The sequence below is a fragment of the Scomber scombrus genome, chromosome 20 (assembly GCF_963691925.1).
Source record: "Scomber scombrus chromosome 20, fScoSco1.1, whole genome shotgun sequence".
Lineage (NCBI taxonomy): Eukaryota > Metazoa > Chordata > Actinopteri > Scombriformes > Scombridae > Scomber > Scomber scombrus.
Window position 1 is genome coordinate 11,506,603 of NC_084989.1, and position 12,123 is coordinate 11,518,725.

The 12,123-nt window shown below is 40.2% G+C and overlaps 1 protein-coding gene across 1 annotated transcript in view; it reads left to right on the plus strand.

The window, feature by feature from the left end:
* Positions 1–12,123, plus strand: part of LOC134002640 (polycystin-1-like protein 1) — a 39,843-nt gene that overhangs the window by 8,580 nt on the left and 19,140 nt on the right. The window contains exons 8-28 of the mRNA XM_062441981.1: positions 332–1,505; positions 1,901–2,069; positions 2,649–2,888; positions 3,017–3,149; positions 3,226–3,429; positions 3,818–3,999; positions 4,091–4,294; positions 4,422–4,585; positions 4,666–4,923; positions 5,015–5,077; positions 5,271–5,474; positions 8,647–8,712; positions 8,790–8,969; positions 9,056–9,133; positions 9,614–9,756; positions 10,227–10,347; positions 10,467–10,596; positions 10,856–11,048; positions 11,201–11,257; positions 11,366–11,605; positions 11,820–12,077. Of these exons, the coding sequence (XP_062297965.1) occupies positions 332–1,505; positions 1,901–2,069; positions 2,649–2,888; positions 3,017–3,149; positions 3,226–3,429; positions 3,818–3,999; positions 4,091–4,294; positions 4,422–4,585; positions 4,666–4,923; positions 5,015–5,077; positions 5,271–5,474; positions 8,647–8,712; positions 8,790–8,969; positions 9,056–9,133; positions 9,614–9,756; positions 10,227–10,347; positions 10,467–10,596; positions 10,856–11,048; positions 11,201–11,257; positions 11,366–11,605; positions 11,820–12,077 (4,461 nt within the window). The remainder of the gene's footprint in view (positions 1–331; positions 1,506–1,900; positions 2,070–2,648; positions 2,889–3,016; positions 3,150–3,225; positions 3,430–3,817; positions 4,000–4,090; positions 4,295–4,421; positions 4,586–4,665; positions 4,924–5,014; positions 5,078–5,270; positions 5,475–8,646; positions 8,713–8,789; positions 8,970–9,055; positions 9,134–9,613; positions 9,757–10,226; positions 10,348–10,466; positions 10,597–10,855; positions 11,049–11,200; positions 11,258–11,365; positions 11,606–11,819; positions 12,078–12,123) is intronic.

Genomic DNA, 12,123 nt, shown 5'->3' on the forward strand with positions numbered 1-12,123 from the left:
ACATTACCAAAACAGGAGTAAATACTGTGTTTGTTAGGAACTATTTTCATCTGTGGATTGATACACATTTGGTGCATAAGCAGGGACAGAGTATGTGGGATGGTTGAAACAAACTACAGCATCCATTTTCATCTTAACTATGGAAACATGTGATGCAATGTATTTTTAATCGGCTACACAGACAACACTTCTTAGTATTATAAATTCTTTGTTGATTTTGGGATTTTTAAATGGTACTTATTTGGTATTTTAATGGGGTGTGATATGTAGAAAAATTGAAAATATGACTGGATCCTTTAATTTCACATTTGTGTGTGTTGTGGGTGTGCAGGCAGTTGTCCAAGTTGCCGTCTCTGACTTAAAAGTGAGTGTATCTGGGAATCAGCTGAGTGCAGGAGAGGCTATTTCTGTAGAGGTGGAGCTGCTCACCACCATGAAGCACCTTCTTCTTCTCAACCTCACACTGAACACAGACTACGACGATGATGTCAGAAGCAACTTTACTAATTGCAATGAAAACATCAGCGACAACACCGGCAACATTAATAAAGCTGAGAATCACACAAGAAAAACTACCAAGCAAGAAATCAGTAATGATTATGTCTTAGGCAACAGTAACCATGGAAACATCAACTTTGATCACAATCTCAATCAATACCACAATAACATCCGTTGTCACAGTGGCACCCAATCACACCCCCCCTCTAATGGTCTCATCCCTGTGCACCTCCTTCACATGTCCAACTGCTCCGACTGCCATGTGCACCTCCACCTTCACTGCCGCCTCCCCACCACTGCAGGACAGTATCACCTCACAGCCTCTGTGCTTTCCACCGCTGATCCTTCATCAGTGCTGCTCTCCGCTGTCCTGCCTCAAGCTTTGATGGTGCATGAGCGTTTACGAGCCCCAAGGCCTTCTGGGAGTTGGATGTCAGTTGTTCCGACACAATCTGAATTCAGCCTGGAGGTCGTCAGCTGTGTGAAGTCCAAAGTGGTTTGGATTTTTAGTTTGGATGATGCTGTTGTGATTAACAGAACAACCAAAAACTGGTACATAAATGTGTCTCTTCCAATAGCAGGGAGGTATAATGTCACAGTTAAGGCATTTAACCCAATCAGCTGGGCCTCCTTTCACACACACATACTGGTTCAAGATCCAGTCGGAGACCTGTCGTTAAATGTTCTGAGTGTGATCACGACAAATCAAAAACACTTGGTTTTATTTGCCGTCACATCAGGGTCAAACATGACTGTGTCTCTGCTGGTGAATGCAACACTACTGTACAGAAACAGCAACTACTCTGCAGCAGAGGAGGCAGCAGCGGTTTTGTTTTTTGACCACGCTGGGACAGTTGTGGTTGAGCTTCGAGCTGAGAATCGAGTGTCTTCTCAGAACAAGAACGTCACAGTGAGTGTTGAGGGGAAACGGAAGCCGTCACCACAAGTGAATCCAACCAGGCAACCACCCACCAGTCAAAGACCTGTTCACAACCTGACTGACAACAGTAAGGAAGTAACTGACACTCACTGAATACAAAACATAGACAGAAATATATGAAAATACTAATTCATTTTTAATGTACAAGCACCATCTGATACAGCTGCTTTGTTACATAAAGCCTTAGCTCTATCAACGTCTCTGCTTTTATCTCAATGTGGCACTGTTTATTACTGTTAATGAAAATACAAGCTTCAGCATAACTATGTAAATGAATGCTCAGAATGCATATTCTAATCTGTCTTTTTCCCACGTTTTCTAATATTTACCATTTTCTTGAGGCAATATTACTTCAAAAATATGTTTAAACAGCAGCATTTCTTCATCTCTTTGTCACAGAGTGTTTACATTTCTGTGGCACATATATAACATGTCGACCATGCAATCTGTTTTGTCCTATAGCTGTGCGGATTCATGCAGCAGAGCAAGCTTATCCCACAAACACAGATATAACCTTCCTGGCTGTGGCTGATGTGATGGAGGCTGTGGAGTTTCTCTGGTACTTTGGAGACTCCAAATCCACCAGAACAACGTCAAAGACTGTTACCAAAAGATACTACGCTCCCGGCAGGTACAAAACACAGAAACAAATAGCTGAAATATAGTGTAGCTGCTATTTCAAGACTTTAAAATTGTGCTATGTGAATGTGACACAGTAATAATAAATGTCCTGTTTTTCTATGAACTAAAGCCATTCTCCAACTAATAACGGTCAGAAATATAAAATATTGCAAGTGTCTCATCACCATCAATATCCTGTTACACTTCCATATAGAATATATATATATACTGCTTGTGCATTTCCATAATGGATGAATGGATGAATGGATAAATTATGTGTATAGTTCTAGTAAACTTAAAAGCTTGTGCATTTCCATTACTGTAAATGTTATTGTGTATTATTATATATAGAAAAATGTGTATTAAGAAGATACTGTGTCATGTAAACACAATGCTGTATGAACAGGGGTTCAGTTTTAAAAATTCAAAGTCCTAAATATACATTTATAAATTCTTAATATTTTGGTTGTTGTTAATATTTAAGAGAATAAGTCATCAAAATGATCTCATAAAGGTAGTGAGAGAACAGCAAATCACAAGAATACGTGGAGACAACACCACCATTCAAATCCTCATCTCTTTGATGTAGGTATGATGTAGTCGTAGTCGTATCTGCTGGTGGGACCTCCTTCACCTCTGAAGTGTTCCCGCTGGTCATCCAGAGAGCAGTGAAGCTCAACAGGCTGGTCCACCAGGCCTCTGTCCTGCAGAACCACACGGTGACGGTGAGTTGCCGGGTCAACGTGGGCACTGACGTTGTTTTCCTGTGGAGCTTCGGAGATGGAACAACACGGTGGGGACAGAGCACTGAGCAGCACGTCTTCCACAGGTGAGCCAGAAAGTTTCACTGTTAATCTTGATGTGATGATCTTGAAATGTGTGTGGTGTTCCTAGAAACGCTTTATCTGCTTTACTGACGTTCTTGTGTACATTCAGTCTATGCGTTTCTCTCCGCAGGACCGGCGAGTTCAGGGTGGGGGTGACTGTGTCCAACCTGGTGAGCTCTGCCTCTCTGAGCAGCCACATCTTTGTTGTGGAGCAGCCGTGTCAGCCTCCGCCTGTCAAAAACATGGGGCCTCTCAAACTACAGGTATATTTTACCAGCAGGACTGTCACCTTCATCTCATCAGTGTGGTGAGTATAACTAAAAAGATCTCCTCTCCTAGGTACGAAGACACAAGGTTATCCGTCTAGGAGTGACCTATGAGACTCAGGTTGACTGTGACATATCAGGAGGTCTTCACTACACCTGGACCTTGTTTGACTCTGCAGGCCAGGTCTTCCCTTTGCCTCTCATACACACTCACAGACAGAGCCTCATACTGCCGAGCCATCTCCTGCAATATGACACCTACACTGCCATAGCCAGGGTAAGTAGCCAACTAACACTGCTGTGCATGGAGGAGAGAGGAGATTCCTTCACAATTAAAAGCCTTAAACTATCAATATTTTGTTGGTGGGTTGCCACATAGTAAGATAATTCATGTTTTCAATTAATTAAAGGGTGCAGAGAACTCTGACGTCTGAAATAATAGTTATAGCTATTTTGTTTTAATCCAAAAAAATCAAGTGTGAATTATTTCTGATATTTCTCATTGTGATACAAAAAAATACTCTAAAATGTAAATTGGCTTGTGTACAACCACAACTTTGGTTGCAGATTCAGCGCAGACACAATTAATTTATTCACTGTGATATTTAAAGTTTTACAGATTTGAGTGATTGTGATTTGACTCTGTAGCTGCCGTTGTTCTGCAGGTTCAGGTTGTCGGCAGTGTGGTGTACAGTAACTACAGTGTGAGAGTTCAAGTGATACCCAGCCCTCTTGTGGCGGCCATTCAGGGCGGCACCAACGTCTTCATTAACAACAGAAACACCACCGTGGTAACCCTGGACGGGCAGAGATCTTACAACCCTGACTTCCCCGTGAGCCCAGTCAGGTAGAGAGAAACTGCTCAGCACTCAAACTTATGACTGCACTCAAATGTGCACCCAAACTTGACTCTGTTTTTTTTCATTTTCTTTTCTTAGCTTCAGCTGGGGATGTAAACCAGTCAGCTCCATCACCGGCTCCTGTTTCAACCAACACATTACCACTTCCTCCTCTGTGCTCACATTTCCTGCTGGTTTCCTAAAACACAACTTTGACCAGTTTCGGTTCACGCTTACCATCAGCAGCGGAGAACATTCAGCTTCAACAGAGACCTTTATCACAGTCACACCAAATGTAAATAGGTATGAGCTATGTAACAAAAACTATATCACTATCTCCCAATGACTATAACTGTACTGTCTTTTGGATAGTTGAAGATCACTCACCTGAACTGACTTATAACATGGACTTGAATGTATGTCAATCCAGAAAGGTGGAAGTTTACTGCCCTCAGTGCCGAGGAGACCAGGTGAACTGGGATCAGTCTTTCTCCATCAATGCCTTGTGTGAAGACTGTGATGTTTCCCCACAACACATCCAGTACACCTGGAGCCTGTACCGGGTCAACGCCTCGTCCAAACCTGTCATAGAAGGTAAAGCTCTTGTGAATTGCCAAAATTTAATTTCTTAGAGACATTTTCAGCAAATTATACCCTCTTCTGTTCTATTCTAGTCCCATTTTGTTACACAGTGGATCTCAGTGCTCCGTCCACCATCATTGAGGGTCCCGCCATTTCTCCTCAGACTCCTGGGACTTCCTCCCTGCATCCACCTGCTGCAGATTCTCCACACTACACTCATACTGTTCAAGCCTTCCCTACTGTCTATCTGACTGAGAACGCTTCTGAAACTGCAGCCGAAAAGCTAAACTTGAGTGTGACTGACAGCGAGACAGCATTAACGAGGAACAGAGACACATCACGCATCGCTGGTGTGTTATTACATGTGACAAATTCTGAGGAGAGCATATCTTAGAAGTATAATTTGCTCAACTTGACATCTCCCTTTTACTCCTCACACAGGTTTGACAGACCCACAGTCCCTTCTTAGCTCTTCCCCAGTCAACAGAAGAACAGCAGGGCCAGGTAATGAGCAGTTGTTTATACTGCTATGATGCTGCTAGCTTTTATTGAAATCCAATATTGTTTAAAAAGACCCAAAGTGTTTGTGTCCTGGACATCAATAAAGAAACCAACAAGAAGTAATTATATGTAAGGTCAATGTTGTATTAAAACTGAGTTTATGAATTATTTAACAGCATATTCTCTTTATGTCCAGGAGAGGAGCCCATTTATCATCCTCTGGAAGAAATTGACCATCTAGAGCTTCTGTACTCCTCCACTGAATACCTTCCACGTGCCCTTGACAGTGGTAGCGGCCAGGGTGACGTTATCAGTGAATTTCCTATTGATTCAGACTCCTCTACTGACTGGGAGTTTTCTTTTCCTGTGCTGGAGAGCGGCAAAGTGGGAGATCAACCGGGTGAGGGAAACAAAATGTAGCTGAAACTTTGGCTGTCACACCTGCAGTCATGGGGAAAAAATTGTAATTTGAAACACATGTCCTGCATTTGTACACCACCTAACCACTTGGATTATGCATGAAGAACACTTTATAATTGGTTGGATCAGGATAGGAAATGATTATCAGAAGAATTTTCACATTTGAAATTATATTTATAAAAACATTATTTAGCCTAAAATGGTAGTATGTGGCAAGTTATCATAGGCTATCTTCAAGGTTAAACAACGATAATTAATATGAATAAAAAAAGCTTCACAACACATTGCAATATGATTTGTATAATTAAAGCTGGTTAGGTCATCTTCAAAACTGTGAAAACTGCAACAAAGCACAAACACTTTGCATGAATGAATTGTCAAAAGCACTAGTAGCTGGTCTAGTTGTAATGTTATATAGGAATTAATAATTATAACTTATAACTATAACTATAAAGCAGATCATTTTAAAAAGCATTATCTCAAATCAAGAACTATTTTAATACACAACTCAGAAGTTGAGTTTTGTTCCTCAAGACTTAAAAGAGCAATTTTAGTCGATATTTATACACCATACACCAACATAATTTATAGCATAACCTGTTTAATTATAGCAACCAATCAACAAATCATATCCAGGGAGTAAATTTTATATACCAATAAAACAATTTGCTTTCAAAAATAAAAACCCCTTAGCAGTGAAAAAGTTGCTTCTTTAAAGAAATTCAGCATATTGTTTCTGAACAAATAAGTGCCCATTTCTGAACATTTCAAAAACAGACAGCATGATTTACACATGTTTGCTATGTGTTTTATTTTCATAGTATACAAAAAAAATAGTATTATTATAGTATTACCTATTGAGTACCTCAAGACGTATAATCTGATAGAGGTACAGATCAGTGCTGAACAGAAAAGACTGAACACTAAACACATTCAGTGTACATTCATATCAAAAAGTATGAAATACATGACTTACACAGACTTATCTAAATGTCTAAAATAGCCTGACATGTTAACACTGCTATTACTCCAGTTACTTTTAGTATTGAAAGATTTAAATTCAAATTACTTTAAGTTTATTAGCTACTCAATATTCTCAGCTTTAAAATGAACAAGAATGAAGAAATAATCACAAGTAAGCAGTCAGACCTCCTGAACACTCATTCACAAACCACATCTGATCGACAGGTGACGGAACAAACACTCAATTCAAAACTGAAAAATTCAAAATGAATCAGGCACTTTCCATATGAGTCCATACAGCTCACTGCAACTCAGTGCAGCTTCACGCAAACTACCTGCAGCACAATATCATCTCTACTGCATTGTTGTTAAAGAGATATATTTACACAACAGCCACAAAGCAACATTTAACTGTCAAAGAGGACATTGGCGACTAAAGAGACAGAGAGAGAGAATCTGTATATGACTCACCTTATCTGATGTTGTCCATTTTTTTTCATGGAGATGCAGTATTAAGCATATTAAGCAAACTCTTCCGGTCACCGTATTTCCCGCCATGGGTCCAGCCCTGACAGCTAGGCCCAAAGCTGCCCCAACAGGGCAGAGCTCTCCTGCTGCTCCACATCTATTCTCCTGTTAGCTTAACAACAGTCCCAGTCCTTCTTTACTTTGGAAAAATGTATTGTTTTGTTTCACTGAATTCGATAGTAACCTTGCCTTGCAATTTTATTTGATTAAGTTGCTTATCGCTTTATCCACATTTTATATTCATAAATCCAATTTTTCCAGCAAAAAAAACCAAAACAAAACAACAACAGCAAATTTCCCCGAGCATACAGCTTATATCAAACAATACATGTGGTAGCTGTTAAAACACACTACTTTTTTAAGCTCTTCATGATTTTTATGTAATAGTCTATTTTCCTTATTTTTATTTTCATTCCATCCGTAGTCCCTCTGCTATGTTTAAAGTGTTTCTTATGCTGTCGTCCTAGTTGTAGACACTAGGATGTATTCTCGTTTAAATAAAGATTTTTTTAAAGAAAAAAAGTCAGGCGGCGGGATGACAGACGGCCCGTGGGTCACGCCCCCTCAGCCGTCCCGACGTCATAGCTGTCAATCATGATGTCACTTTTTAATATGTCAAGTAGTCTATGCTTAATTAAAAACAAACTTTCTTCTGTAGCAACTCAAAGGGTAATCCAAAGTGTTTCATTTTTTTACTACTTGTTTGCTGAAAGTAGTAAAATGATAATTGATATAGACTGCTTACATTTTTTTCACCTCACACATAGGCCTATATTTTTTTTTTAATATTTTAAAAAAAGGAGTTGCAAAACCATAACTTTGCTCTCTCTAAATGAAAAATGGGAATGAATTTGCTCCATTTCTCAGGAGCCTATTTCTGCAGTCAGTCAAAATCAAATTGAAATTGAATCTAGTATTTGAATATTGTGCACACATGCACAGGTGTTCTCAAGTCATTCTGGCTAATTGCACCTCTGTTCAGGTTGAAGTTTGGTGGGAAATTATGTGAGGGAAATGTGGATCAAACACAGTCTGTGCACATATACATAGTCCGAAGAAGATGTGTAATAAGGCACAATTAGTAAAAACATGGATGTATGAAGACTTTTAAACCTGCAGTAACCCCTGTTTTAGCCACTTGGGGGCAGCAGAAACAAGCTCTTAGCTTGTCACTAACTTTACCTGTCTGTTGTTTGGTACCTGGAAGCTTATGTGAAGCCAGTTTATTAAATAACTAAACTGACACTGACTCTACACTTGTGAGAACATTAATACTGAAGTTAAACAGTAACGTTGTAGTTGTAGTTGTAGTCAGTAAAACCAAAACAGTGAGCTGAAAGATGGCAAAAAGCCCCTCAGAGCTGATGTGAACTGCAGAGTCGAGTCATAATTCTCTGTGTTTTCATCACTCCCTGTGATTCCTCTCACATAGCAATTTCATCCATTGTTAATATAAAAATATCAATTACAAAAAGTTTAACAACATTTTATTTATCAAAGATAAGGAGCCGCAGTTTATTAATCTTAGCTTTCTAACCTGTAACCAACCCACAGCAAAGTGATATCATGTCAAATTTAGAAATCAAACCTCTTTTATGCATGCATATTTTCAGTGTGAATCTACAATGTGCAATAAAGCTGATCTGCTTTTATATATTTAGATTATGATGTTCCCTTCCTGAGCACAGAAGAGGGAGACCCAGGAATCTCAGCAGGAAGACCCACAGGTACACATTGTATGTGTGTCTATATGCAAATTGTAACACATGTAAAAGGTTATATAGTAACTTGTATGTATATTTAGGTGTGGCTGATGAGACCTTCAGTCCAGGAGATGACTCAGTGTTTTATTCAGTGTCACATGCTGATGAGGGGAGCAATCTGGTGGATTCCAGACCGTCTGTTGTGATCCAGGAGCCAACCTTGCTCGACTTACCTCGAGACCTAGTAGACAGAGGGCTGTTTGAGTCCTACACTTACACAGGTACATTATTCAGAAAACTCTATGAATACACATTACTCCTCTCTTTATCTGTTTAGTCACCTGTCTCCCTCTGTCTATCTTTACAGGAATTTCCTCCTCTTTGCTCAGCTTAAGACCCTTCAGTCTGAGACCGGGGAATAGATACATGTTGGAGGTCACGGCCAGTAAGTTTGAGATCAATAACTGACATTTTTGCTACGATGCAACAGGCAATTAACAAACCCATAAAAGCGCAAATATAGGCTACCTCCTAACATGTTGGTGATTATGGTCATTGTTACGGCTGTGAAAGTATTTGAGTTCAAAATGAGTCATTAAAGACAAGCCAGACAGCTCTTTCTTAACACAAAGTGAGCTATGATGTTCAAATTCATTGTTGGAGATGATGTCCATGTTAATTTAAAAAACACCAGCAAAGGAATACTGCAGTTATCACAGAAACCTCCTCAGATGTTCTATAGTGCTTTAAAACTTTTATTTACTTTTGACTTTTCTAAGTGCAAAATGTAATGTTTTTACTTGTCCTGAAAAAGGTTGACATTGTCATTGATTCTGTGTCAGTCCATCATTTGTTTTTCAAAGTAATATTGAAGGAGTGGATCTGGATGCTAATACTGTTGTTCCGTTTTATCTTTTATACTCAGACTCTCAAAGTAGTTTTTTGGGCCGGACTCAGATGTTCTTAAAAACCAACCCTGCTCCAAAAGGAATGACGTGCCAGGTGCAACCGATAAAAGGGTCGGAGTTATACACACACTTTAGCATCTTCTGCACTTCAGGGAAAGAGGTATCTCCCATCTCGCACACACACACATTTACACAAATAATTAAATGAACAAGCACTGAAATTTGACTCTCAGTTCCACTATGTGGGAGCCAATGATAGTGCTTTTTAATATATTTTTAGTACTTAGGAATACTCTCAGTTGCTGAAGCAAAAGGAGCTAAATTTCCATTCACTGTAGTATTGTCATTGCTTAATGGTGCCATAACTACATGCTAAAATGTGTCCCATGCAGAAGGAAAATTCAGATTTTATACTGTAAACATGCATAAGCAATCTGACCATCACAAGTTACAAATGTTCCTACTTTTTCTCTCAAGCTTTGATTTATTGTCATGAATTGTTTTATGTCAACCCTCCCACTTGAGAGTGTGTGCGTGTGTGTGTGTGTGTTGTGTGTGTGTGTGTGTGTGTGTGTGTGTGTGTGTGTGTGTGTGTGTGTGTCTGTGTGCGTGCGTGTGTGTGTGCTGAAGGACTTACTGTATGAGTACAGCTTCAGTGTCGGAAACAGACCTCCCAGGATATTGTACCATGGGAGAGACTTCCAGTACTACTTCAGCCTTCCCTCTGGAGACCGCAGCGACGGCTATAAAGGTAAACAAACTAACATTGATTTAAGGCCATTACATTCCACACAGATGTATGATCACAACATTTTATCGCAGACATTTCCCTCAGATTATCTGAGTGATTGATTGTCATATTTCCCACAGTAACTATTTACATAAAGATCAGAAGCAGCGCGTATGGAACCACCACTAAACCCTGTCCTGTCACCGTCCAAGTCCAGCCAAACTTCCTCAGAGACACTTTTTCACCCCATCGTGATCCTGATCTGGAGCTGTAAGACTCACCAATCACTATGTCATTACATTACGTGAGCATTAGGGTCACGTTTCACAGCTTTGTTAAACCTACTGCCATGCAGATGCCATAAGTACATGTTGTGATGTACAGACAGTTTTGTACAGTAAACAGTCAGAACATGGTGCTTATAACCCTCATAACTGCTCATTTAGGCATTTGTGCAAGTCACCTGCCATTATTTGTCAATTTGTCAACATTTTGTACTGTTGTATTACTAGCTTTTCTCTCTCTACAGTTCAGAATCAGGTCTGAAGAACCTGTCAGCTATGGTCCGGCTTGGGAACAGTGCAGAGATCCGTAACTACGTTAGTCTCATCTCCAGCATCCTAAACAGACTCAGCATGGACACAGAGGCCGACACACATGCACAGAGACGCACACGCAACATACTCATTTGCACAGTGTGTGAACTTGAGAGCAGCGAACAGGTGCACACATTTATTCATGACTGACATTCATTCAGTCCCCTCAAATATTCTCTTTTAGCTCCTCTCACACTCCATACCTTTCTGTGTCAGTTAGATCTCAAAAAATGTATCCAACTTTTAAAGCATTTTGATGACATGTCATTTAATCCTAGGCATCAATGGTAGACAGCATCAGCATTCTTAAAGACCTTTTACAAGTTACGAGCCAGGTAGGTGAATGGTTGCCTTCTTTCATGGACTTTCATTGGCAAAAAGATGCAGATAGATGCATGTTGAAAGATGAACATTGTTTCTCACACTTGCTTTATCTTTCTTAGGTGACATTAGTTAGTGCCAGACGTGTGACGGCCCATGTTCATGCCATCTCACAGCACTTTTCGGAGTCCACTGTTCCAGTCCGCTACCATCTGGACCAGAAGACACTGAACATCCTGTTCACTCTGCTCTCATACAGCCTGCAGGCGGCTGTCAACAGTTATGACTTCACAACCAACAGTGCTGATGTTACACAAGAATTGGAATCAGACTCACTTACTGGTGAAAACATAAGAAATGCTGTAGGTGCTCTGAATGACTGCATATCAGACTCATGCAGTGGTGTTTTTATTAAAACATCTATTTCAATAAAGCAGGCGGTGCAGCATGTATATGATGTTCTGCAGACTGCTTCAGATCTGATGCTGGTGAGAAAAAACATGTCTCCTCACACTCACCAATTTGTTTTGCACTTCCATTTATCTCTTGACTGACATCAGTTGTCTCTTTTCTCAGAGGTACATCTTGTTCTCTAAAATCCGGGAGCACAGAGTCATCACCGGTCTCATGTCCTTTTATGTTACAAACCAAAACCAAACCTCCACAGTCATCAGCAGTGGCGCAACCATCTTCTACATGCCTCCCTCCCTCATCCAGCTCCTGTTTGCTGGTCGCAGAGGAGAGACTGAGAGCAGACAGCGTCAACCGTGTGTGCTCAGCCTGCTCACTGAGCTCACCCAGAGCCCTATCAGCTGGGCCCGCTATCCTGGAAAGGTGAGACTGGCATGATATGTTGACACTTGAATGATTAAAGGTGAGG